Raw genomic sequence first — 27,438 nt, 5'->3', positions numbered from 1 at the left:
AATGCAGTCTTGCCTTCCTCATCCCCCAGCATGATCTGCAGACAAGGGACAACCGTGGAGCTTGTCAGAGCACCACAGATCCTGTTATGCTCGGGGACCACCTGGCCTTACAGCATGTGCCCAACGACCTTTTCCAGGATGACAGCGTCTGTCCCAAGGCACCTGCTCACTCCATCTCCAAACACAGAGATGATGGCATCTGGAGTTTGCGTTCATTTTCTCCCTCACCCAGTACCTCATGCTTGGAATATGGTGATTAATGTAGAAAATAATGAAATCAGAAAATATCAATACAGAAATATTCCATGTTTCCTCAACTAGTAGAAGACAGTTCTATCAGCGGGTTTATTTCACAAAACAACGGTTCCCATGGGTGAGCATATCCCCCCGCAGCTGACGGCTACATCGATAAAGACTTGTAGGGCATGGCAGCCCCCGGAGCCAGCGGCGGTTCTGGTCCTACCATGAAAAGAGGTGGAGACATTGACTCTGAACACATGTTACTGGTGCACAGCTCCTGAAACTTAATTTTTTTAAAATGAAAAATAGCAATGTCTTTATTTTTTAAAATAGTAGTAAACACTTACAGAATGCTCTAGAAGTTTAAATATGTATCTTTCCATGGCTTCTTTATCCTTGAAATAGAAAGGCCCTAACAACCTATGCATTTTTGTATCCAGAATGTATAAAGAACATTCGAAATGCAGTAAGAAAATAAACCACCAATTAAAAAAAAAAAACGGGCAAAAGATTTAAACACACACTTCACCAAGTAAGAGATAAAGATGGCCAAATAAGCATGTGAAAAGATGTTCAGTCGTGCACTGAAAATTAAAGTGAGATACTGTGCATCCATTAGAATGGCTAAAATTCAAACAAACAAACAACTGACAATACCAAGTGCTGAGTAAGATGTGGAACAACTGGAATTCTCGTTCGTTACTGATGGCAATGCAAAATGGCACAGCCACTTTGGAAAACAATTTTGCAGTTTCTTATAGAGTTTATACGAAGTTTATCATATGACCCCACAATCTCACTCCTAAGAGAAATGAAAATACATGTCCACACGAGTTTTTATAGCAGCTTTATTTGTAATTGCCCCAAACCGGGAAGAATCCAAATGTTGGTGAATAGATGTGGTCCATCCTTACAAGGGAATACTACACAGTCATAAAAAGGAACGAACTACTGATGTATCCAACAACTTGGACGGATCTCAAGGGCATCAAGGTGGGAGAGCCAAACTCAAATGATTACCGACTGAATGATTCCATTCATAGGACATTCTGGAAAGGGTGAAACTACAGGGACAGAGAGTAGATAGCGGTTGCCAGGATTGCAGGGAGGGGACTGATCATAGAACAAAACAGGGGAACTTTTGGGGTGCTGAAAATAGTCTGTCTCTTGACTGTGGTGGTGGTGGTGACACAACAATACATTTTTGTCAAAATTTATAATAAAACTATGTACCTAAAAAGGGTGAATCTTATTGGATATACACCAGAAACTCAATAAAACTATGAAAAAAAAGTTTCTTTTTCCACAGATACAGTATTTAGAAAATGCTCTTTTAGAGCTTTAAGTATGCATTTTCTTTTCATGATTCCTTTGCCACTGAAATAAAAAGGCCATAAAAGCCAATAAATATGAAATTGCTTTTCCATTTTAGGGTAAGATGTTTTACTGCCTCTGCCTAAATTAAGGCAGCTCATAAGTGTCTCATCATCAGAACGCAGTTTTTCTCGTGACTTTACTGTCTGTGGAGACTTGTTTCTGGGGCTACACCTGCCCATAAGAAATCAAGAATCTGGGTCACAATGAAGGCTTTTCCTGGGCTCCGGTCCCCTCCCATGCGGGCTTGGTCCTATAATGCCAACTCTTTCAAGCTGGTGGCCAATTTATTACCCTCCCCAATCTGGAAGAGACATTAGTGACACTGGGAGAAAAAACGAAACAAACCATGGACTTTCAACCTACATATCCTGTTATCCTCAACCTCCCCAAATGTCAGGGGCTAGGAGTGGAAGCCCACCGGGGCCCATCCAATGGTGCTGTCCAGTTGAGGCAGCATATTATGGCTTTACATGGCATAAGCCCACTTCCCTCAGTGTGTGATGTCGCAAGGTGACAACTTTGTGTCAACCACTACAGTTTTGTCAATTGACCGTGGAAAAGGTGTTCCCCTCGGACCTAGTTTCAAAGAGCGGGAAGGTATCTGAGGTGGGTGGCAGAATTAGCTTATAGTTAGCGGTCTGACGCAGGAAGGGAACATGATGCCTGAGAGCGCGTCTGTGTCCAGGAATGGACAGGTGTAAGAGACAGAAGGAGAGAGAGTGATGCGTAACAGTTGAGTCTCTTCTACTGGTGTCTTCTGGGAACCCTACTGGTGCTCAGTTGTACCCCATCCCATTTCATCCTATAAACTGTTGTCTTCAGCTTACACACGTGGAAAATAAGGCTAAGAAGTGACGCTGCCCAAGGTAAGGCAAAAGCGGCCAGACTGAGGTTTTGGCATCAGGTCTGACTGCAAACATTTTGCTTGTTCCATGACTTAGGGGGACAGGGGAACAGGACAAAGTTACTGGAAGGAACCCGGAATTGATCACTTTCACTTTCATGCTATCTTATTCTCCAATGAAGATTTTTTTGGGAAGTGTTCCCTGCACGTCAGTTTTACTAAAGGGGAATGGAGGAAAGAGATGTTAGCTGAGCATGGGTTTTAATCTGGTTCAAGAGGACTGGGGAGTAGCAAGGTGGACACAGAGAGAGAAAATCAGACTCCCAAGTGTCAGGAGAAAGCATGGTGGACTGGGTCAGTCCGAAGTCACTGAGACATCCCTCCCCACTTGGAAATGGATGCAGTGCTTCCCTTGAAAAACCTGGAGGACACGGGGCTGTGTGCCACGGGAGGCACGTCCTTAGTGGGGGCTGCCGCGAGAGGGGCGGTCCAGCCTTTCCAGCATCTGCGGCCTCCCTGCACCTCTGGGCTTGGCTTCAGTGACATTGCCTGACGTGCTTGTGCTTGCTGTTGGCCCCGCCACAGCCCAATGTCAGGTCCCCACTTATTTTTGGCAAAGCCTTTGGCGAGGTTTCAAGGTAGTTTGTTCACAGCACAGCCCAGGGACTCAGGAATTCCACAGATAACCCCTTTGCAGCGGCCTGTCTGCTGCCCTAGAGCAGAGCAATGTCCACAGGTTTCCCCAGTCCTCTAGGACATGCCCAGGCTCCCGAGGACACTCCTGCGATCTTCATCTCCTTTCCCAGAGATACTTAGGGCCCAAGTGTCAAAAGCACTCAATACAAATGATGACTCGCCAATCAAATGTTAGTGCTTTGAACACTTTATCCCCTGTCCAACAGAGGGCTGTACAACTCATGCCCAGAGCACCTCACAGCTCCCTAGAGCAGATGGCCCGGGGGAGTCAGGTGCCATCAGAGAATGTCAAACAGCAAACATTTCAAAATTATGCCTCTTCCACCAATGACCGCACCTTAGCACATGCTCATGCTCTTGCCCAGTTCCTAACCCTAGAGTTTGCTGAATCAGCATTAATGGTGAACAGGTCTTTTATCTATTTACGTAACAGGGACTTCTACCCAAAGTATCTCATCAGTTGTCTCCATTTTATGAATATAGCCACTTTTCAATGATTGTGCCAGTGGAATGCAGCAGTACAGTAGAACCAGTTCCCAATCATGTATATCTGGCTGTGGAAGGAATTTCAATACTTAAATATGAATGTGATGTGTCCTGGTTGCAGAAATTCACCATACTCTGCATGCCAGAGAAGGCACCATTGGCGGCTGGGCACCACTCCTGTCCTGCCACAGGCACACAGCTCTTGCCTGCACCATTCTATTCTGAACAATGCCCCCTGGTAGGTAGAAGGGAAAGGCACCACCATTCTTCCCCTCCTTGTATCCACCTGTTACCCACTGTAACTCTGCAACTCTTCCCATCTAGAGGTGGGGGTCTGTTTCTCCACCTCTAGAATCTAGGCTGCCCTTATGTCTTGCTTTGGCCAACACAACGTGACAGTGTGTCAGTTTGAGCCTCAGCCTCAAAAACCCTGCCACCACTATGAGAACAAGGCCAGGCTAGACGGCTGGGAGGCTGAGGGACCATTCAGAAAGGGTTCAGTCTAGCCCAGCCAACCCCCAGCCAGCCAGCATCCAGGCTGCACATGGGTGAGCAAGCCCAGCTGGCCTCACCCAGGCCTGAAGAACCAACCAAGCTGAGTCAATCCACAGACTTAGGACAAATAAATGGTACTTGTTTTAAGCCACTAAGTTTGGGGTAGTTTGTTACACAGCAAGAGCCTTCTCTCTCCCATCATATGAAGGTTCAAGTACATCACATTCAAACTGCTCTTCAAGCTTACAGGTAGAGAGATTGATTCTTCCTTCTCCTGGTAGTGGAGTCAAATATAGGTAGGAACTATTAGACTCCATTTCCCTTTCAATTCTTTCCCTGCATAATGAACCTATATTTTAAAGAATTGTCTTATAAGATCTACAGCTGATATATCATCAAAACAAGCAAGACATGTTCTGTCCCAACTCTGCTGTCAAGGGTTCTATCCATAAGACACAATATAACCCACATTTAACACCACAGCACACTGTAGAAATCAGAAACAAGTCAGGTAACTATTTTACAAAGAGCCCTATTTAAGTAAACCATGAAAAAAATCTTTTATGGTCAAATATACATTTAATAATCTCTTTATCACATTCCCTTCCCCAAACAATTTCTCATTATTGTCTTCATTTCATTCTGTTTAAATTTGTCACACACATATCTATAGTACAGACACAGACTTATAATTGTTATACATTTCCCATCATTCGTCTTTGGGTCTGTATAGAATTAGTAGGTATCAGCGTGGGAAAGAATACTACCTTTTTCTGAAAGTAGATTTTTATGTATTTGTTTAGCACCCTTTACTTAAGGAGCTTTATTTAACATTCACTGTAGTATCCTTCTGTTATCTCTTCTGTTATTTTTGACACTAAGGAGAGTGTCAAAAATTATTATTAGTGCCTTTTTATAGGAAGAAAAACAAAAGCACAGAAAAGTAAAGTAATATCAGTGAGGAGATGAAAGTCACAGTAGAAACTTTGGTTTTCAGCTCAGCATTTTATACTTTATGAACTACACTTTGTTTAATATATTCCATACCAAAAGGTATAATGGCTTCTTCCATTTTTATAACATCTCTCTTTGGATGGATGTTAACTAAAAGGGCAGAAGAGGCAGTGAATTCCCACCAACTGATCATCCTGGCAATGCAAGTTATTTCTTGCAATTTTTTATGTCAGCTAAGGAGTCCCATAAGTTATAAAGCCACCCTCTGCTTCTCCATTAAAAATTACAACTGACTGCTACTATTCCAGCATTTCCAAGAGAACTGCAACCATTGAGGAGAAACCAGTGACCAGTGGTCATTCCCTTCAGCTGGGCATTTGTGGCCACTGACGTGTAGACACTGAGCATTACTAGCACGGCCACCAGATCTGCAAAATTAATTTTAGGTATTTTAACTTTTCTCTAGTATTTGAGGAGAACAAATGCTCACTGACGACAAATGATGGAACAATCCAGGTAATTCCTTTCAATCTGACTCATATCGTATGTTTCCTCACAAGAGGACTGATGCTAAGAGAAAACCACTTTTTTGATAAATTTCCTTCAGTTTACAGTCCAAGGACTTGGTTTTTAATTTAAATGCACTGGAAACTAGCCCGAATGTTTTCTTCTTCTACAAGGCTAAATTACAGATGCACAATTATTTTAGGAAGAAACTAGGGCCTCTTGCCTAAACACATCTATGCCATTCTTATCTAGAGAGAGAAAATGCATACTAACACTTCAACTTTATTCTTTCTTTCTTGGACTCTCCTGTCACCTTCTTTTCACTCAGTGTGCGGGCTATTCCTGTGCCCTACTCATTTTCATCTTTTCCAGAGAGACATCCAGAATACGAAGGCCAAGCTGCAGCAACCTTCCTTTTTAGAGACTCGGTTACTAAAGGATCTGACTGCCTCCGCTGGAGTGGGAAATAAATTCACCGCAGGGCTGAACAGCGGCGGATGGTGTGGGATGAAGGACACACACAGCAACTGAGTTCAGCGAACGATGGACAAAAACGTAAAAACACTCCGAGAGGAAACGGGGTTTCCCTCTTTTCTTCTTTTAGAAAAATGGGAACACAGAAAAGTCTCAAAAACGAAAGGTCCCCCCATTTGTTCCCTGAGCCTCTCTCCAGGCTTCACATTTCTAGCTTTTTCCCCCAAAAGTGCTTAGTACAGACAACCCCCCCCCCCAGCCATCACCAAAACACAGGCACCTATTTGTGAGGAGGGGTACAAAACAACGTTTGTAAAGAAGACCATCACCCTAAGGAGAATTCAAAACAATCCTTAAGTAGTCAAAAAGGTCGGGGGATGGGGGAAGTATCAATAAAAATGTTATGAGAAAGTGACATACAAATAAGGGGGAAACAATAACAGATCCAAATAGAACAGGACCGTCATAAAAACAGATGTCATAAAGAGACAAATTCTGAAGAAATGATAATGGAAGGTGAAAGGGAAGGGAGAAAAATCACGAAAGGGAGTAAAAAGTGGAACCAAAGACAGCAACGTGTACCTGAGTTATTCGTTGATATGTGACTGAATATCAGTAAGTGGCACGTTTTTTAAAAGTCCCCGATTCTATGAAGAGCAGGATGGGAAGAGAATGTCAGTAATTTGACGCAGATGTACCGAATGCAGAGGAAGGAGCAAAGGTGCAGCTCGGGCCGCCGCCCGGCCCTGTCCCCGCCCCGCCCCCAGCCCCGCCCCCCGCCCAGGTGCAGGTGCGCGCGGCCAGCGCCGCCAGGTAGGGCCTCGCGGGAGCAGAGGGCGGGCTGATGGCCCGGAGCTCGCGGCCTGTCTGGTGGCATCGCGGCTCCGAGGCGCGTCGAGAGCCGCAGAGGGTCCCTGCGCTCTCAGCGCTGCGCCCCGGGCGCACGGGCCTCGGCCTCCCCCTGCTCCTGCACCGGCCGCGACGCCTTGTCCGGCTCGGGGATGCCGCACGTGTCCGGGAAGCGCGGCCCGAGGCCCGCGAACGAGTCGCAGCACGGCGGGCTCTCCTCCTGCACCGGGCGGCCCACCGGCTCCCCCGCGCCGCTGCCCGGCCCCGCCGGGCCCTCCTGGGAGTTCTGACTGACGTAGACCACGATGATGTCGCCCTTGAAATTCATCACCTGCCCGCTGGAAATAAACGTGGAGTTACTGTTTCCAGTCACATTTCCTACAGGGGAGAGGAAGAGAGAACACGCAGAGGGTGAGTCATCGATTCGTGGTGAGACCTGGGTCTTGTGAGAGGAAAGTTTCCCAATGAATCCAGGGGCGATGGTGCTTGGACAAGCCTCCTAATATGCAGCGCGCACGCCCAGTTGTTCCTTCCTGCGCCCTCTTACCAGGAGGGAGAGGGAAAGAAGAGAAAACGAGAGCAAGATAGAAGGGAGAAGGCAAAAGAAAAGAGAAGGAAGAGGATGGGCCGTGCTCGGATTCTGTGTTTGCTACATGGACTCCGGGAATACGGCACGAGCACACCTGGATTGCAGACTGGGGACAAGATTCAGACGCTACAAAAGCGTGTCTGGGGGTGCGGGGGGCGCGTGTGATCCATATGCTGCAAACAGCCAATGACCCAGCTACGGTCAAGCTTATCAGGACCGGAAACTAGGCTGGAGGGAAGATCGCTGCTGATAGGAGGACCCTGGAACCCTGCTCAGCCCAACCTCCTGTGTGACCAGACTCACAACTGAGGCCTCCATCACCGGGGCCTGTAGCCTCCCACCTTCCTTGGGGGTCCCTAAGAGCTCAGCCCTGGAGGGTCTTGCCCTCCCCTCCATCAGTATTTAGTGATGTTAATCAATTTCCTTAACACTTTTTTTAAACTCCTTAGAAAAAAAAAAGAAAAAAAAACGATTCAGAAGACTAAAATGAAAAAAAAAATCAGTCCTATTAATCACTCTTTCCTTCTGAACCCTGAGGGGTGTTTTGTCCCTAGGCGTTCTATCATCACTACGCTGTGGGTGACTAGATTTTAGCCAGTCTTTAATTAATGGGTCTTTTGAAAAACAAACAGGAGGTTCAACAAATGTTAGGAAAGCAGCTACCTCTTATTATTCTTCTATTTTAAAGACTGATGCTGTCGAAATTTCCCAGGTGAAAATTGAAAATAAGTGCCACAAACCAAGCAGATACAGAAATGTCCTCAACACTCAAGCATCACAAACAGAACCTTTTAGTCTGACCAGGGGGGGTGAACATCTAAATGGTTCCTCGCTGTGAATTCCCTTGACATTTGCCTTCTCTATTGTGACAAAGCTTAATCGCAATTTATACACATAAAATGGTTTCTGTTACCATTCCACATGAAGAGATTTTCTCCACAATTGGAAGGCATGTTGTGGATGGTCTGACTAAAATACCAACGGCATACAGGAAATTCCTTTGGGGATCCTTCCCTCCACCCTCAAGGTACCTGCAGAGAATCCTGGATTGAGGCACAGCGGTCCATGAAAACAGGGATTTCAATTGTGAGCAACAAATCGAAAGTCACATGGGAAGATTTGTGACTCATTCTATTTCTCCCTTAGGCAGTCGTATGGGGTTTATTCCAAGATGAGTAGTGGGGGGCATTTATTTGCCTATCACCCATCCCCCCGCCAAGCAACATAGGGGAGGCCAGCTAGTATTGCCATTCACTAACTAGCCAGATTGACCCACGTTCTCCATTCCCTCTAAAATATAGCAACAGGTGCTCATAACATACAGTGAACTGTAAGCTAGGGGTCTGCTCTCTAGTATCTCTGCCTTTCTGCTCCCACCAGTTGTCAAGTTAGTTCTCAAGTCTGTTTGTGCCAGTTGAATTCATTAGGAAATCTAATTAAAAGTGAGTCGCTAAACACAAAAGAATATATCAACAAATGGCTGAATTGGTGTGATGGTGTGGGCAAGACAACTGTTGAAAAGAGAAAAGAAAACAAAAAAAACATTAAAAGTCCAGAAGGATTGTGCACTCAGATTTGTTTTGCTAATGTCTATAACTTCTCTTTCCACACTAGAAAAATAGAAACAGAATTAAGATGGCATAGTTAATGTAAAAAAAGGCTCAGGAAACTATAATCAGCCAATATATATGGCTCTATACTATTAATAAAAAAAATCATCAGTATGTGGATGTAAGCTGTGTGTTTTAAGTTAAAACAGATGTTGAAGATATGAACTTCTAAAGGATGTTTTTAGGCAACTCCAACTAGTGATCAAAGGTGGATACAGGGCTTCTACTGTAGCAGCAGCAAAATGAGTGAGCGAGATAACAGAAGTCCCCTTGGTTGAGAGATCACTAGATAATTAACAGTCAAAGTGAGAAACCAAAAACAGTATGTATGTACCACAAACATTCTATTCTAATTTAAAATATAGCATCTTTAATTGGGGGGATCACTAACCACCATACTGTATACCTGAAACTAATATAATATGGAATGTCAACTATAATTAACACACACACATATATATATATATGGTCACGGGATGTAAAGTACAGCACAGAGAAGATAGTCAATGGTACTATAATAGCGATGTACGATGTCAGAGGAGTAGTAGACTTGAGGGAGGGTTATCACTTTGTGAGGCGTATAAATGTCTAATCACTATGTTGTTTTGAACACCTGAAACTAATATAAAATGTTAAAAAATAAAAATAAAATATAGCCTGTTTAATAAAATCAGCCATTTTAAGTTTCTTAGAAGTACAATGTTCTCAGCATAGTTCCTCTACTTTTTCATTATTACATCATTGACTGCTGGTTCTTCAATATAATGTGGAACTACACAGAGGACATCTGTAGCCACTGTGAGACTGACGTACAGTTTTGAATTTAATCTCACCGCTTCTTCACCCAGTTCATATGGAGATTTATCTGTTTATGTCATGGTATATGTGATTTCTCCATTATTTAATTTTACTTTCTAACAAATCATCATCACAAATCCACTGTTGTTTACTTTCTTCTGTGTCCAAATCTTCAGTTCGTCTGAATTCAGGTAAAAAAACCATGTTTTTACCATCATCTTGCACATTGAGACTATGTTAAATTTTTCACCTTAAGAATTTCATTCCATGCAATTGCCTCATGGCAAACAATATCTTTGATCGCTCCTATAGGATCTATATTCTTTTATTTTTTAGCCCAAATGGAACTCAACCTCTTTTGCCTAAGAGAAATAGTTAAACATTTTAGAATCCTTTGAATCATAGATTTGATCAAGAATATTACTTTTGGGGTGGGGGCATCGTGGGGGGAGGACAAAAACAAGGCCTTTAAATTCCTTACCATTAGGATGGAAAGGAAAGTTCCCCAGAAAGAGTAAGATTCTCAAACAATTATTCTTGACGTGTTTCTTTATCGAAGGTACAAAAACAACCTTTGATCAAGTCTAAGTCCATTTCACCCACACTGACTTTTATGAGAGTAACTGGTACAATTACTTTAGTAAACTGGTACAAACTAAATTTCTTTAAAAAGTTCTGATTTGCCGGTAACAGTACGTGACAGCAGAGCCATCTTCATGGGTGTGTGACCTGTGCGGTCACATGGGACCCTGTGCTGAGAAGGGCCCCCCACACTTGGTTTAACACTCTTCTCTCATCATCTTGAAATTCTTACTCATTTTTGCACAAGGGGCCTCATATCTTCACTTTCCACCGGGCTCTGGAAATGAAGTAGTCAGTCCCGAGGGGGACTATGCAGGCAGCTCCTAGGGGTATTGCTCTGGGTCCCCCTTTCCCCCACTGACGCTCTAATTTAGCATCGCTCTTTTTAGAGGCAACATATTATAATTTGGACACGTTTCCACATTGCAGAATTGTTTGCCCATCTGATTTTCTCTATTGATAAGGAACTAAATATCTGGTAAAACACTGAGTTGCAGAAGCTCTCGACCAGTGCTCTTAAAATACGGATCCTATGATACATTTCCCTGATGTTCAGGCCACCTATCCTTGCTGTAAAACTTTCAACACCAACTTTCTGACACAGAACTGAGGCCTGTTCCTTTGAGGAAAGGGCGGCTGTATCAATTATACCTTTAACGCTTTGCCAACCATCTCTAGTTTGGGTTTCTTTAAAGTGGAATGAGAACCAAGTCACTTGCCAAACAGTCTATGTGCAGGATACTTCTAGAGCTTTAGCCCTTCTGTCCTTCACTGTCGTCTCATGCTTCTCAATCTCCACGGCAAATGTTCTCAGCAACTCATTTTTTGAATTGTCCAGACGTATGGAACAGTTTTCATGGAAACCGTTCTCATGCTCATCCACCTCATTTTTTTTTTACCAGTTAATATAACAGTGTTTTGAATCACAACAGGATCTGTTCATACTCTCAGGATTGACTCTTTAGGAAGCATGGCCGGGTGGGAGCAGAAGGGCCTGGATATTCTAGAGTGACCCATTGACCCATTAGTTGTGAGTAATTAGTGCGCTGTGGGCTTCAGTCAGCTTACTTTGCAGAAGGAAAAGAGAGTGTGTGCCAATCTATGGGTTAGACGGAGATATTGGACTGAGCGAACGCCCAGTACAGTTATAATAGTAAGAGAAACAACACTTCAAACCAGAATTCACCAAGTGCTTTTTCCATGTGAGGCTGGCTTCAGGGTAAACACCAGCTCGTAGGTACTTTGCATGTGATTGATTATTCCAGGTTTGCAGCTTTTTCCTACTCTCCTGACTGATATTGCTTCAAGAATGAAAACGAATAGCCTTCTTTTTGCATGGCTTGTCATAACGCAACTCACCTGCAAGTAATCTAATGACATCGATGTCATCCTGGCATTTCAGTATCTGAAGAGCAGAGTACAGGAAGGTGAGAAATGGGGTCTGAAAGCTCTCTGGTCTTGTCCCAGCACAGCCCCCACTAGCCATGGAATTCGGGACAAACCACCTAACAACTCTCCAGACCGTCGTCTGCTCATTTATGAAATGAGCATCAATTTTCAAGACTTGTAGCCTGGCAGGGTGCAGCTGGCATAGGATAAATGTAAAATGACTGAATCAATGAATGCACGAACACCCGGCAGGATGGCATGAGGGTCAAATGAGACGATGGACCTGAAAATGCTTGGGAAAGAGCCAAGTCCTAATCACAGGTGCGATGATAGCATCACTGCTCCAGGATGTAGTGTTAGTGCTTGCGGAACCCCCAAGGGAGCGGAGATTTGGGAAACATACTGAGCAGCGATGCTCTCTTTCCAGCCTTGTCTTGTTGGAGCATCTTAACGTGTCCTGAAGACCAAAAGGGCACTTTCCTCTAGACGTCTAACCAATTTTTGTTTTCTTGCGGCGTAATCCATCATTCCAACTGTCTCTGGTTTCAACACTCATCTGTAAAATTCTACAGTAAACCCCATGGTCTCATGTCTCATCACGCAAGTCAGCCGTGCATTGCAGCCGAATGTAGCCCAAGAAGAGATCAAGGTTTAGAATGAACAATATCCTTATCCTGTAATATCCCTCAGTCTTGAATTGTCCTTGCTTAAAAGCAATAATTCCTTAACATTTGCTGTCTACCTTTCAGAAAAGAAAGGTTGTACAGGGTCACGCAAGCTGACCTGAGAGGGCAAGACCGTGCGATGGCCCATCAGTAGGTCACTGCGTCAGAGAGCCGCACGACGGTGGGTGCTGCGGGGCCTCTGGTTCAGTGTGGTTGCCATGGTTTCTGCAGTTGATGCATGCCCCCAAAGGGGTAACTCTTGCCATTGAGTGCCAAGGAAGTTCTGCTGTTAGGTGGGACCCCTCCCCTGTTGGTAGCTGGTAAGGGGGGGATATGATGAAGGAAGGATGGTATGGACGAGGCTTATCCAAGGTGCTTCAAAAAGGCCTGAGGCATTTAGTCCATGAGCCTCTAGGAATACAAATAAAACAAGCAGCCCTCACTCCCATCTTCCTTACTTTCCTCAGCTGCCTTTCTGACAGCTTTCTCCTGCAAGGCTGCCCCTGGCATTTATTTTAACTTTATTTCACTTGCAAAAAATGATAGGGTTGGAAGCATGTAAAAGAACGAGCTTTCCTCACAAAAAGAATCTGTGCTAGTGAAAACAGTAACTTCCTGAGACCAGTGGCAGATGAGGGGACTCATAGGCCAAGGTAGCCTTTACCCTTGTGTCCTTTCCCGTGGAACCTTCCGGGCCTGGCCAGGGCACTACCGCTTGCTCAGCTAGAGTCGCCAACGCTCCCAAGTCTGTGTCTGCCCACGTTCTATGGTGCAGTGAAGATTCTCCAACACACAGTAAACAAATGAAATCAGTCCACTGGTATTGATTTAAGGGGCGTGGTGCCGTGGTCCCAGCTGCAGTGGCACAGTCGGATAACCAGGATGTCAAAACAGGCTTACTCATCCCTGAACACAGGGAGACTGAGAGAACTGTCTGAGGGCTACCCAAACGTATGATGACAGCCAGAACGACATGAGAATATTCAGTAAATTAGAAAATGTGAAGAGCTTCTGACATTTAAAATGGGTTCATTGGCTTCACATGAATATTTAATGTGACTGGTTAGAAACATGTTCTAATTAGAAACATTTTCAGGTAACTGGAGAGAGTTAGAAATTGCATTGAAGTCAACAGAAACAATGACCAGATGAAGTGGCCCATCGTGATCAGAGACTTTGCTAAGTCCCTGCTGTACTCGGCGGCTCCATGGAATTTCTATTTCTCGGGCAGAGAGAAGCAGCTTTGTGCAAAGAACGCAACCCCCGACAGAATTTTATACGTTCAAGCAAGGTAATGCACACTCCTCAAAAGCTTATTGTGTTGTTTAAAAGGCATAACATCCGAATATTAAATCACAAGAATTATATATAGCAAATGACACCACCCAATTGTCATGCAGATATTCTTCCAAGGAAGAGAACTAAAAATACACACAAATATACTCACACTACCCAGACTACATTGGGTGTTTTTGGAATTTCTTAAAAACTGATTTTATATTTAACCCATATGCATCTCGTGATTTTTCTTTTTATGGAAATGCAAACTCTCTTTTAGGCAGTTGGAAGAAACGGGGTATATGATGATAAGGGAAGGGAAGCAGTATTTAATAGTTCCATTCTGAATCATGCTTGAAAATTACTAAGATTGGCTTATGAATGAAACCCTTCTGAAATGAGCCCCATTAGAACAGAGAGAAGGTGAGCAGGACTCAATGAAACAAAGTAGACAGTGAATGAATTTTTCATGTATTTTGAAATAATGCATTGACTTAGCATCAATGAATGCTGAATATTACTTCCAAATAACCAAATTATAAAATATTTTTAACTGACAGAGTCAATGAGCTAATTCCCGACCATACAATACTTAGCTAAAAGTGAAGCACAAGTTAGTGGATGGCATTTCAACAAGAAAGAGAAGAAAGTTAGAAATAGAGGACTGTCTATTGCTTGGGAGAGAGGAGAAAAAGGGAAGAAAATTGGGGTAGGAAAATCTTTATCTGTCCTTTCAGGGTGGAAATGGATGGTCAAGATTAGTCACTTCAAAAGAGGATGGGACCCAGGGCTGGGAGACTGAGGGTGGGGGAGAGAAAGGGTTCGGGGGGTGATCTTCACCCTCCAGCGTCCTTGGCTCCTAAGCATCTGCCTTGGTGATCTGTGCCACCTGGGTGGGCCAGCTCACCTTTGCTTCTGCCATCTCTGCCTCCTCTACCCAGGACATCTAGGTCTGCCCAGGACAGCCAGTGGCTGTCCTTCCATCCCGAGCTTGCCCCCCTTTCCCTGGTCCCCAGAACACACTGAGGAAGTGGGAGGCTGAACGTGAGCTAGGGAACAAATGGGGAGGTCCAGTTCCTGTTCCTCTACTTACTGATGACTGGGTGGCTAGATGGATGGATGAAAGAAAGAATGAATGAGCTTATAAACACCTATTCTCTTAATATACTGTGACTAAGCCGCCTTGGAAGAGACTAGAAAGATTGGGTGTGGCGAAGGTCACGGGAATTCCTAGGATTGCTACAACTGCCTAGAGACGGGTTATTATAAAGGTGTGAGTGAGTCAGGCTCAGGGAGAAAGACTCCAACACGAACGGTGACGAGCTGCCAAGGGCACAGAAGGGGAGAGCGGCCACAAGGCAGCATACCTGCCACCCCTGGTTCAGGAAGCAGCATGTGAGCGGGGACTCGCAGGAGAGGAAGAACTGGGCCCTCTGGAAAAGGAGCCAATGTGGACACCGGATGATTCACACTGAGAGAAGCACATGACGGTGCAAAAGGGGGGAAGCGTTAGGTCCCGTTCCAAGGGGCTGACAACGCCCAGAACTTAGATGGCTGAGTGGGTGAAGAGGAACAACGGGCGACAGGTTAGAGAGAGGCGGGCAGGGGAAGGCCTTGCCCTCTCAAAATTATCGATTCTTTTCGTGTTGTCCATTCCCTGACCTCAGTCCCTACTTGTTTTCCAAGCTTTTCCACGTCTCCATGGGTCAGTGGACCCTCAACAAAGACTTGATAGGAAAACAAATATGTAGCTGGTTTTCATTAAGAATCACTATGGGACCCGTAAATAAACAAATCTCTCCAGCTCAGAAGTGGCTGAACCAACCAAGTGATTTCAGGAGCGAAAAGCAGGTCACTGGCCAACACAGAAACATTAATTACAAGCAGCTGTTTTTTTTCTTTGACATGAAATACTTTTGTAGACATAGTGAGAATTTTCTAAATGCCAAGCGAAAGGGCTTGCACCAAGGTAACCACCATTATGAGATCAGGATAATAATGTACGATGTAAAAGTTAAGACACGGTTATGTCAAACATAACCAAAAGTATGTTTTCCCCCTTCACTGGTCTTTGCTAATAATTCTCACTATTGTTTAAGAGTTATAACATTGCTAAAATAGCCTTACAGTGGATATTATTTTTAAAGTATTGACTTGTGGAGCTGTTTGAAGGGCCATCACTCTCTTCAAAAGGATGCTGGGTGCAAAGAAGTTACTCTTTTCTACTGAGGAAGTGCCCAATTATTGTCATTTCTCTAGAAACCACTTGGTTTGGTTGTAAGTTTTTTAAACACCCACATACAAAATCCAACGCCCAATAAAAAAGGCCATTTCCTTCAAGTCCCAAGAGCACAACAGCTTTTAGGAGGTCAACTAAGATTAGGTCCCCCGCTTATCTTTCGCCCAAGCTCCAAGCTCTTTCACATATTTTATAGATCATAAATTATGACCATTTTTTTTTCTAAAAAAGCAATAACGAGAAAGTGCTATTTTGATGAGAAACCAGAAGGCCTGTTCATGTAGAAGTAATTATGGAGAGAACAGCACAGCCTCAGAAACCAGTCTGGCAACTGCTTCTCAGGAGAAGACGACTTCGGCCCACTTGCTGGCATGGCAGGCAGACATGCTACGGATGTTTTGTCTGGCTGAGCACCAGACCAGACACAAACGGCAATATAAACTCTTTGCAAATTAACACCACTTACTTGATGACACATTTTTTTTTTTTTTTTAATTTCCTTCCCTCCATGCTTTGATGTTTAGTGCTGGAGTAATAAACGATCATGAAAAACAGATTAGGGCGCTGTTTTAAGTCTTTACGGGAGGGCACAGATGTGGCTTTTGGTTTCATGACACTAAGAAAAAGGGTATCTCCTTAAATGTGGGCAACACTGTTCTTTCAAGAACTGCTGATGATTTGTACACAGTGACGAACGTCACCTTCCTGGTGCCACCAACTAAAAAACCAGTCTGCCCACGGCAGTGTTACCAAGATATGGCCCCTGAGCGTGTACTTTCCCACTCCCCTCAGCACCAAAAAACTAGTATTCTGCACGTCTCTGCAACCAACAGGGAGGAAATTAACCGCTAAAAAGAAACCGCACAATACAGCTAACCCTTTAATCATGGAAATTCCTTAAAATCCTTAAAAAACGTTGAGGTCTTCTGAAGGAAAACACATCAGTTCTTTGAACAATATCCTCAAACGTATGTCCTCAGTTTGACTGAGAATTGATATTATGGAATTCGCACATCAGTGAATTTGTGTAACTGCAGCAAAACCACAAAGCTTAGAAAACAGACTGAAGTACTTTGTTCTACCAAATCAGCCAGGAGCCATCGTCAGCAGAAAGCACAGCGTCTCTGTGTTGAGGGCAGGGATCTAGCTACTTGGGTTATAAAGTAATTCCAAATGAGCTGCTAGCACCATTTGCAGTCTAAACAAACGCACAGGCAAGAAAAAGTGAAGCATCCCAGGAGACAGGTGGTCCAGGAACGGGCCTTTGTTTGGAGGGCAAGAGGGTTCTGATCAGCCCCTTGAATAGTATATATCCATACATTCATATTTCTGGAGAGACTATCGATAGCTTTCAGATTTTCAGAGCTCCCTGGTCCCCCAACCACCCTGCACACACACACACACACACACACACACACACACACACACACACACAGGCAATAATCTCCACAGCCAGAGGAAGCCCTCACCATCAGTGGCACAGTTCCTTATAACGTGTAATAAAATAGAGGGCATTTTACCCTCCTCCAAAAAAGTTTTAATATGATCATTGATGGGCTATTCATGCTCAAGCAGTGGTGCGGGGATAAATCCCCATAAAGATTTTAAGTTGTAACATTGTCCCCCTGGTTCCATAAATGTATCATACGCAGTCGTGACAGAGGGGGCTTCTCATATAAAGCATTATAGGACACTTAACGGCATCATTAATTTGGTATAGAACCAACAAGCTACTCTCAATAAATTAATGAAGGATTCATGAAACAGTTTTGTTTGTTCTTTTGAAATTTAAAGGAGCTTTTCCGGGGAGAGAGGGGGCAGTGATTTGAGGCCTAGGTTGCTTTAAAAGAAACAAACCCCAGAAATTTGAGGGGATGCCTAGCTTCACGCCACCTAGTCCTGAGCTCAGTGCTGACTTTGTCTTCAGGGGTCAACGCTGGGATTTGAGGTCCAATCCCATCACAGAGAAGCCTGAATTGGCAAAAAGGACAGAGGACATAAAAATGAAGAGACAGCCCCAGAGGTAGAGGATAAAGTCGCTGGGCAGTGCGCACAATCCACAAACCCAACTTACAGACTGAATTAAACCCAACCTGTAAAGAGTGTGGCAGGAGAAAATGTGCACACTGAGTCTTTCCTATGTTAGCTTCCCTTTTCCCTAAATGGTCTGTGATACTTGCCCCCAAACACTGCACCACAAATAGGCCTTTTCTTTCAGAAGGGACAGTCCAGGGAAGTCACTTACCAGATGCAGGTGGCTGGTCACTGGAGGGGCTTCCAGACCCAGGACCTCCCCTGCTGGAGCTGGGAGGCCTTATATCAGCCCCGTCCACAGGCTGGCCTCCGTCCTCTGCCCCATCAGCTGCTTCTTCGGGCGGGAGGCCCATGCCATAGGCACACTGGGGCAAGGGTCCACTTTCCGAGGAACCCATAAGGAGCTCTCGGTCCTCCCCTGGAGGGTTCCCACAGCCTGTGCAGGAGGCTGCCCAGTGGGGGCCACTGCCGCCCTCCACTTCTTTTTGCAAGTACTTTTCAGAGGACGTGGGGATCCAGTCAGTCCTGCACAGGGGCTCGACCAAGTTGTAGCATTTGGAATCCGCCAGGCTCTCTGTCCCAGTGAAGCACTGGCTTAAACTGTCATTCTCCCCCACCTCCAGGGGCTCAGGAAAAGGCGGTGTGGAAGTGCTTCTAGGCTGAGCAAAGAAGCGTAAAGAGTTCGGGGTCTGGGAGGGCCTGTCCACGTACTCGTCTTCCATGGGAATCTGCTTGAAGGGGTCCCCCTCGATCTCGCTGACCCAGGGAAGCATCCTGGTGTCTTCTCGCTGAGCACAGGGCCCACCACTGGCACATGCACCCCCACAGACACCACCACCATCTGGGCAGCACATATCTTCAGAAAACATCTTCTCTTCCAGAGTCAGCAGTAAGACACCGTCGCAAACGTCACGCTGACTAGAGGCTTCCACACGACTGCTGCTGAAATTGTTGCCCGAGGGTTCCTGCTGCTTGAGATGCAGAAGGCAGACGCATTAATACTCGGCTATGAACACACGGTTCTGCTAAACACTGCGACAAATGGCGCTTGTCGTCATCTTCCCACCATAACAAGTACCAATGCAACACTCACTACGGCACTTGGCGTTCTTTAAAGTTACAGGGGAGGGGAGTTCCCTAAGATGGGCAACAACCAGCAACGGATGAACCGAACTACATTTCTAATGAATTGCGTCTCCACACTGAAGGGAGGGGAAGCGCCATCCCAGATAACTTTAGAGCACTGAACTGTGAGTGTATAGTCTCAAACCAAATGAAAACAAACAAACAAACCAACCTCGAAACAAATATTGAACTCCAGTTAGTAGTTTTGTTTCTTGCTGTGGTACGTGTTAGTAATTCTGAAACTACTTTCTATGTATTCTGGAATTGAGCAAGTGAGTAAATACATTGAGAGAACAGGAGGTTCCATAGGGCTGGACAAAAGACAATTCAAATAGGAAACAGGAAAAGGCTACAATGTGGTGTTGGGATTGGAATTGGAGGAATAAGTATGAGCTCATGGTTTAAGATTTATATATTTTTATACCTAAGAGGATAGATGTAAAGGACACAGTGGGATAATTAAGGAAATTTTATTATCCACTGTGGATTGGATAATAGTATCGTACCACTATTATATTTCTTGATTTTGATAAGTGAACTATGGTTCTATACGAGAATGTCCTTGTTCTTAAGAAAATCACACTGAGGTAGGAGTACAATGTTTGCCATTAATTCTACAATGGCTCAAGAAAAATAAAATACATACGCATATAGGCGCACACATTGAGAAAGCAAATAATAAAGCAATGTGATAAAGGGGAAACAATTGTTGGGCCTGAGAATACAGTACGCAGAAGATCTTTGTACTGGCACTAAAAAAGAAATAACATAATTAATATATGTCCACAGAGGTGACAGAAATGGAATGAAATACAAAGAAAGCAGCATTTAGCATGAGTGCTGACCTGGGCGTTGGGTAATATTCTATGGGGATCAATCTCAGGATTTGAGGTTCTGTCCCGTCAAAGACGTACCCCTTACACAACGAGTCTCGATATCTGACTCATAATTACATCTGACTAATAACTATATCAGCTTAATTGTTCAAAGTACTTCAAGCAGGCACTTCAGACGTTTCAATTTACCTTATTTCCACCTAGGCGGCCGCACGCCTCGTTGACCCAGTGCCACAAATTAGCTAGAAAAACAAAGCAAGGATAAGGGCTTCGTATTATTATGATTTCCCGTTTCTGATCCAGTATCACCGACCACTATGTTATCTTTAAACATGACCCTCTGCAGGTCTTTCAGGGAAGAGTTCCTGAGAATGAAAACATTCAGAAGATAGCGGAGCAATTAAAAGACTGTGAAGGCATCTTAGCAAAAATAGAACTCGCTGATCCATATAAAGGAAAATGCTCCTTTTTCCCACAAATGTGCCCTGACTACCTACGAGCACGTCTGAGGGCTGTCAGAGCTGCTGTTAGGCCGACAGGCATTCTCATTCCTTTAGCAAATTTTCTTTGACTCCAAGGGTCTAGGTTGGGCATTGTGGGGGAACGAAGATGACGTGGGTCCAGGCGGCTGAGTTTCCAGTAAACTAGCAAATCTACATGCACTAAAAGTCAAGTGCATGCCAGAGGCCGCGTCAGACCCCCCTGAGACCCGGGGGGCCCCAGATCCTTTTCCACTATGCTGCTTCTCAGAAGAAAGAAAGATGTCTGTGGTATACGCAAAGTATAACTCCATTAACTTTTTAAAATAGAAGTGATGAAACTTAAAGAAGTGAAATCCATGAATTAAAAAAAAATCTATAAATTTATATTGTACAAAGATGAATTTTACCCCACCTCCATGGACTACTTGATGTTGAGTTCACTATACAGATTAAAAGTCAGGTGGTCGTCAGTTCTCCACGGGAAGATACTCAGGTCATAATAGTAGCTAATGATGTCTATGACGTGACTGTGCCCAGGTTTTACCTGCTCGGAGCCTCAGTTTCCTCATCACAAAACCAGGGAAGTCAGAGAGCCTCCCTCACGTGCTGCTGTGGCTATTTAGTTAGTACATGTAGGGTGCGTACAGCAGCGCTGGCACAGAACAAATAGTCAATATATGTCAGTCATTGCTATCATCGTCATTATTATTCTTGCTTCTTTTCTATAATTTTAAAATTATAGAAAAATAAAAATACTCCAAATAAAAGTAAAGCTGCAGCTCTTTCCCGGTAGGGACCAGTACTAGACAATTACAAATGGTACTGAAAATAGTATTTGTACAGAGAGGTGATAATTACTCATAACTACTGTGATACTCTCCCTCCTGGGTGATTGCAAAAGACCTGCTAACCGGTGTGTCCGCATCCATTCTTACTGCATCCCTAAATTTGTTTTCTGTACTAACACCCCAATAAAACTTTGCCTCCACCATGGACCTGAACATTTTGTCTCTGTTTTTATCGGACACATTAAAAATGTCTGTATTCTAGGATAAATGCAACCGATGTACACCTGACATGGCATAATCTACACAACATAAACACATTGTTTAGAAGTCACCGGTTTCCTGACCCCAGAATATTTTTGTTAGCTTATACAAAAGTCGGCACAGTTGGCTTTCTTTGTTTTACCAGAGAACAATGAATTAGGTATAAAGGGTGTTTCACCTTAGTTGAAGCACAACCACCTCAAGGCACTTATTTTAAGCAGATCTCCAGAGGTAGTTGGTGGGTATTATATGCTTCTTCCAAAGTCTATAACTAGAAATGTGTTTATTTTCTTGAAGATTCATTTGAGAAACCCACCATAGACACCATACCTGTTAGTGTTTTCCCTTTTTTCCTATAGTAAACACCAAAGATGACAGCAGCAACTAATGCCACAGATATGAAGAGCAGCAGGATAATCAGACTGGGCAAATAAATCTGAGGCTCTATATTGGAAGAAGACGGGAAAAACAGTATTAACAGTTGTTTAATTTTAAGTCTCTAAATTTACAGACAAAACCCTTGAACTCAAACCCCCAAATCAAGCATGCTGGGATAGAGATGTACCAAGGTCCTCGACCCTGACTGTAGGTTTGTCACAGAGGGCTCACCCCCTGAAGGGTCGAGTCCACATCATGGCCCAGTCCTGCTGTCTGGCATGACCCTGAGTGAGGCGAGCCCAGGACCATCTTGAAATGATTCTACTTTCCAACAGCTCAAGTCATGTTTACCATGTCCTCCAGTGCCATCTTTGCTTACCTACAGAGCACCTCAGTCTCTCTAGGGGGATGGCTTCTGAGGCAAAAGGAAGCCCCTTATCACATGTCTTTCCAAATAACGACATGGTATCGGGGTTTTGCTGGTCATGAGAACAGAACCACAGCCATCCTACAAAGTGTTTCAGGTATTTCTTCTACAACACAATGTGGACTCAGCCTTTTTTTTTTTTTTTATCATTCCCCCTCAATCACTTCATTGCTAGAACATTTATATTATAAACTCTTGGTTTATGTGACCTGGTTTCTGGGCCTCTGCCTTTCTTCTCCTTCTCACTTTTTTAAAATAACTTTTTTATTCCCTCAGTTATTTTTGACGTCTTCAAATTGCTCTTTGTAAAATGCTGCTCTGACTCTGTAATTCCATATCCAGAATGCTGTGATGTCCTTCTGTTTCCCAAAATGTCAACTCTAGCCTCTGATTTTCTTAGTCAATGTTCATCAACTCCATTGTTTTGTGGCCCAGGTTCTCTTGCCTCATTAGAAACGTCCTCTTGACACTTACGCCATCTCTTGTGCTGTGACAGCTGGACCCAGCTCCACACTATCTTACTCACTGGGATAACCAGCGTCCACCATTAACTGTCAACCTTCTGTCGATCTTTGACACTATATTTAAGATTAATTTAACCTACAAAATGTCCATAAATCATAATAGCCATATTCTAACAAGTGGCTAACTCTGGTTGGTCACCAAAATCTCCCACGTCCTTACTGTGACCACCATCCTACCATATTTGAGCATTTCAATATCTCAATTTTCTTCTTTTTTTTGTACTTATGAATATATTATGTTATCCATTCCAGAGTAGAAAATTATCAAGTAAACAACATATCTGGAATTAAAATAATAATCAAAGTGAAATACTAGACTGGCCATGGAGGGGATGAAATGAAAAAGGAACAATGAACCCCCCAGATACAGCACGTAACTTGAGGGAAATTAAGAAGAGCTGACGAGACAGGGGCATATCTACCAGCCCACCTTCTCTGTTTAAACAAACATACCATTTGGCAGTTTTGTAGATGGCAGAGAAGAACTACAAACCACATCCGATTTATCAGTCCCGTGATAAGCTTCCGTCTCTCCAAAAATGGTACAGCTGTGGGGTGAAAGGTAATTAAGTGCTTGGTTTTATATTCTTTTTTTTTTAATGCTACAAAAGGCTTTATTTGCTCCACTAGTTTGCTCATTCCTTCAGGAGAGGAACCCAGGACTTCCTGGACATGTCGATCCCCAGGGCCTGTCCACACATAATACAGGTGGAGAAACGAATAAATAAAAGCAACCACCGCCAGTGTTCTCTAAAAAAGACTCCAAGAGTATGGTACAAAAGAGAGTAGACTGGTGTCTTCAGTAAAGGAGACTTCTAATGCTTCAATTGCCGTGGTGAAGTGATGCATTTTTGATGAATGCTCTTTTTAAGTTGAAAACACAGAAAATCTTTTCAACGTAAAACTTGGATAAGTGGATCAGAAAACAAATATTTAATGAAAATTAAAATATTGGGAACTGAAAGAATCATTATACTGAGTATTAGTATTCAACAACAAGCATGCAATGAAAGAACACAGGGTTCCACTATAGATACACTAACATAAGTGTAAAATAGTACATGCATGAGGTGACTCATTCAAAAATTTTAATTACTGCAAAAGAATGGAAACAACCTAGCTGACCATTAATAGGAAACTTATTAAATTGATTATGGTAGATCTCTCCAATGAAATACTATGTAGCTATCAAAAGCCCTGAAGATATAAGTGAACTAGTACGGAATGATCCCTTCAAGATGCTGTATGAAAAAAAAACCAAAGTGTTGCTAGTATGCCGACATTTATAAAAACAGGAGGCTTCTTTATGCACATACACAACACACACAAACACACACACGCACCTCTGGGCAAATAAACCAGTGGTGTTGGGAAGCTGGAAAAAGTGGTGAGTGAAAGATAACAAATATCATCAATCATTTTCAACTAAATAAGGTTAGAAAAAAATGAAAAAAAGAGCTGCAACTATAAGACAAAGATTGCGTCAAACTGAATGTGAAAAAGTAACACACAGTTCCACAGTTCAACACATCAGGTTGAACAGTGGGTTGGCCGGGTTTAATTTGCCCACACTGAATGGACAAACTTCTTCATTTTGAACATGGCTTCGAGAGGAAGCCTCACCAAACTGAATCAGTCTGCTTTCAACCCAGACGAGACAGTGGAGTTTGAGTTGTTTAAAGTCAACAAACTCTCTTGGCTGCTTCGTGGTCACTTACTTGGTCCAGGGTTTGCATTTTTCTGTGGAAGAAAAGGTATCCGAGAAATAGCCTACAAGGCAGGGCGTGCACACGGTGTCTTTGTTGAGCTGCACTGTCAAAAAAACAAACGGACAAAAAGAACAAACAAACACCAAACAAGGACACTTAGAGATCGGCCAGGATGACTGACGTTCCAGAGAGCAGGAGCTGTCTCCTCCCCTCTTCCCTGCCCATCTCTCCCTGCCCTTGCCACCTGCGGCTGCTTGCTCACGCCCCACAGGCTGGAGAGGGCCCACGTCCCCAGCAGTAGGTACAGAGTTATGTTCAGGAAGGTAACTGGCTCGGTGTCGGGCCACTGATGCCCGTATCCAAGTCAGGTACTGACCCTTTGCTGTTCAGAGCGACCGTCCTGGTCATTGATACTTTGCTTCCTAGCCAGGGAGCCTGCTGTTGGACTTGCTTTAGCCAGGCCCCTGTCCGCTCCCCGCTTTCAGCCTTTTGGGCTTATGTCAACCTTCATCTACAGAGCAGGGAAACCCTTTTACTGCTGTTAAGGGAAACCTCTCGTCCTGACCCCTTCTGACAAGCTTCAATCTCAGTAGTCCAAGTATGGCAGTGACAACAATAGTTTTCTGAAGGAAGAAAGAAAAAAGAAAGAAAAGAAAAGAAAAAGAGAGAAAGAAAGCGCGCAGACGGACCCTACAGGTCTTTTTCTATAAACTGTGATATAGTAAATATCCTTCGCAGGCCTTCTGGTCTCTGCTACAAATACTTGTAGCATGAAAGGAGTCATAGACAATATGTTAAAAAAAAAATGGCTGTGGCTGTGTTCCAATAAAGCTCTATTTATACAAACACAAGTGGTGGAATGGATTTTGGACCCCTGCCTTAAGCCACAGCCCTGAAAGCAGGAATTGATCCTGGGTAATAAGCTTTCTTCAACTCTCATATTCCTCATAAACTACATTATCAATACAGGAAATGTCTCCGATTTCCTATGTCTATTACCTTTATTGCTACTGACACGTGCTGGCCCTTTGGTAATCCCGATAAAGAGCACTGGCTACCATATGATATCATGACCAGGCAATTGGCTGGCCCCAAAGCCACACATTACTCTTGAAATGAGTAGCACTTCTGTGATTTATTTTCATACACAAAACATCAAAATAAGGAATTACATGTTCTTTGTCTAGAGTCAAGTGGGAAATACATTCTTGATTTTTGCAATTGCCTCAATTAATAGGGTCATCCCCCGCCTTAATCTAGCAATTTGTTTTGCCTTGAGATGATATTAACAAAAGCTTAGTTGACATCTAGTCACTCACATTAATTCAAACAGCTTTTAAAAAGATAAACACACTCTAGAGTAACCCTTAAAAGCAAAGAGACCTCCTACAGGCCTACCAGGCAGTGGAGCTCAAAGGGTGCTAACTCCATACACTGAGCTTCGGTCTTTCCCTGTCTACTTATTAAGGGCCAAAGTGCAACAACAGAAATGAGGTACCTGGGACAGGGTTGAGTTGTTCTGAATTCAAATACAGTTGACACTTGAACAATGTGGGGCTTAGAGGTTTCCACCCCCTGTGCAGTGGAAAGCGCCACATGTAACTTTTGACTGCCCTCAAACTTAACTACTAATAGTCTACTGTTGATCAGAAGCCTTACTGATAACATAGTCAATTAACACATACTTTGTATGTTATATGTATATACTATGTTATACTTATATACTAAATATATTCTTACAATAAAGTAAGTTAGAGAAAAAGTTGTTATTAAGAAAATCATGAGAAAATACTGTACTGTATTTATTGATACTCAAAGTTTTTAAAAGTCCACTCGTAAGTGGACCCACGCACTTCACACCCGTCTTGTTCAAAAGTCAAGGGTATAGTACAAGGTAGCAGGGGTGAAGTTTTCCTTCATCCATATCACTCCCTCTATCCTCTACCTACTGCCAAAAAAAAAATTAAAAAAAAAATGAACCATTCTCAAAGAAGCAGGACAGAGAGAACACTGACCAGAAAAGAAGCAGAAGAGGTGGCAGCACCTTTTTTCATGCAGGTGACAAACTTGTGGAAAGGCTCTGGGCCTTGTCTGTTTCAGTTTCTGAATTCAGAAGGGAGCTGGCTGTCATAGGGAGATTTATTTTAATAATTGAAAAACCCAAGTCAGACTTTTTCTAAGAGAAAGTTCATCTGGTTTAGTTGATACATTTGAAAATCAGGATTGACTGTCTGCGATGGACATTTTCCTCAATGTGAATTGAAATGAATAATATGTTCATTCTCCTAATCCCGTCAAAATATTCTGGGTTAAAACAACCTACCTCTAAGGGAAAGATTAACAGGTATAAATAACCACTTGCTGCGTTTTGAAGAAAATGCTTTGGTCTACTTCCTAGAATTAAATGACTCTAAGAAACACTTTTCCAAGTCAAAAAGATTTCTATTGCTTTCCTTTCACCAAAGTTGAAGGGCTCCTTTGGTTCTTAACTGAGAGATCATTAAAAACAACTTTAATGTCCCACCCCTAAGTCATCCCAGACGTATAACTCAGAAGGTGCTGGAAGACCTGAGTGGCTCTACAACAACAAAAGTCCTTCCTTAGCTATTTAGTTATTTATGTGAACAACTTTCTCAGTACTTAGCGGAAAAAGAATTAATGCTGAATTCGGTTGCATTTTAGCAATAAGTAATATTCAACCATGAATATATGAACTAATTGGAAAAAACTCCAATCACTATGAAGTTCAGAAAGCTTTTACTTCTATGATTATGTACATATAGCAAAATATATTAATTTTGA

General features: G+C 43.3%; 1 protein-coding gene across 2 annotated transcripts in view; it reads right to left on the bottom strand.

The window, feature by feature from the left end:
- Positions 1-500: 500 nt before the first annotated feature.
- The window catches only part of TNFRSF11A (TNF receptor superfamily member 11a), a 54,982-nt gene continuing 28,044 nt past the window's right edge, over positions 501-27,438 (bottom strand). The window contains exons 5-10 of one of the 2 annotated variants that reach the window (XM_019729350.3): positions 24,646-24,739; positions 23,381-23,475; positions 21,929-22,042; positions 20,257-20,309; positions 18,318-19,077; positions 501-7,300 (exon numbers count right to left, since the gene is read on the bottom strand). In XM_019729350.3, coding sequence (XP_019584909.3) covers positions 6,996-7,300; positions 18,318-19,077; positions 20,257-20,309; positions 21,929-22,042; positions 23,381-23,475; positions 24,646-24,739 — 1,421 coding nt within the window. In that variant the 3' untranslated portion in view covers positions 501-6,995. The remainder of the gene's footprint in view (positions 7,301-18,317; positions 19,078-20,256; positions 20,310-21,928; positions 22,043-23,380; positions 23,476-24,645; positions 24,740-27,438) is intronic. The other variant, XM_074339874.2, reaches the window with a different exon arrangement.

The sequence above is a fragment of the Rhinolophus sinicus genome, chromosome 4 (genome assembly GCF_057876585.1).
Source record: "Rhinolophus sinicus isolate RSI-liver-muscle chromosome 4, RSI-T2T, whole genome shotgun sequence".
Classification (NCBI taxonomy): Eukaryota; Metazoa; Chordata; class Mammalia; order Chiroptera; family Rhinolophidae; genus Rhinolophus; species Rhinolophus sinicus.
This window is presented reverse-complemented; position numbering and strand designations above follow the sequence as displayed.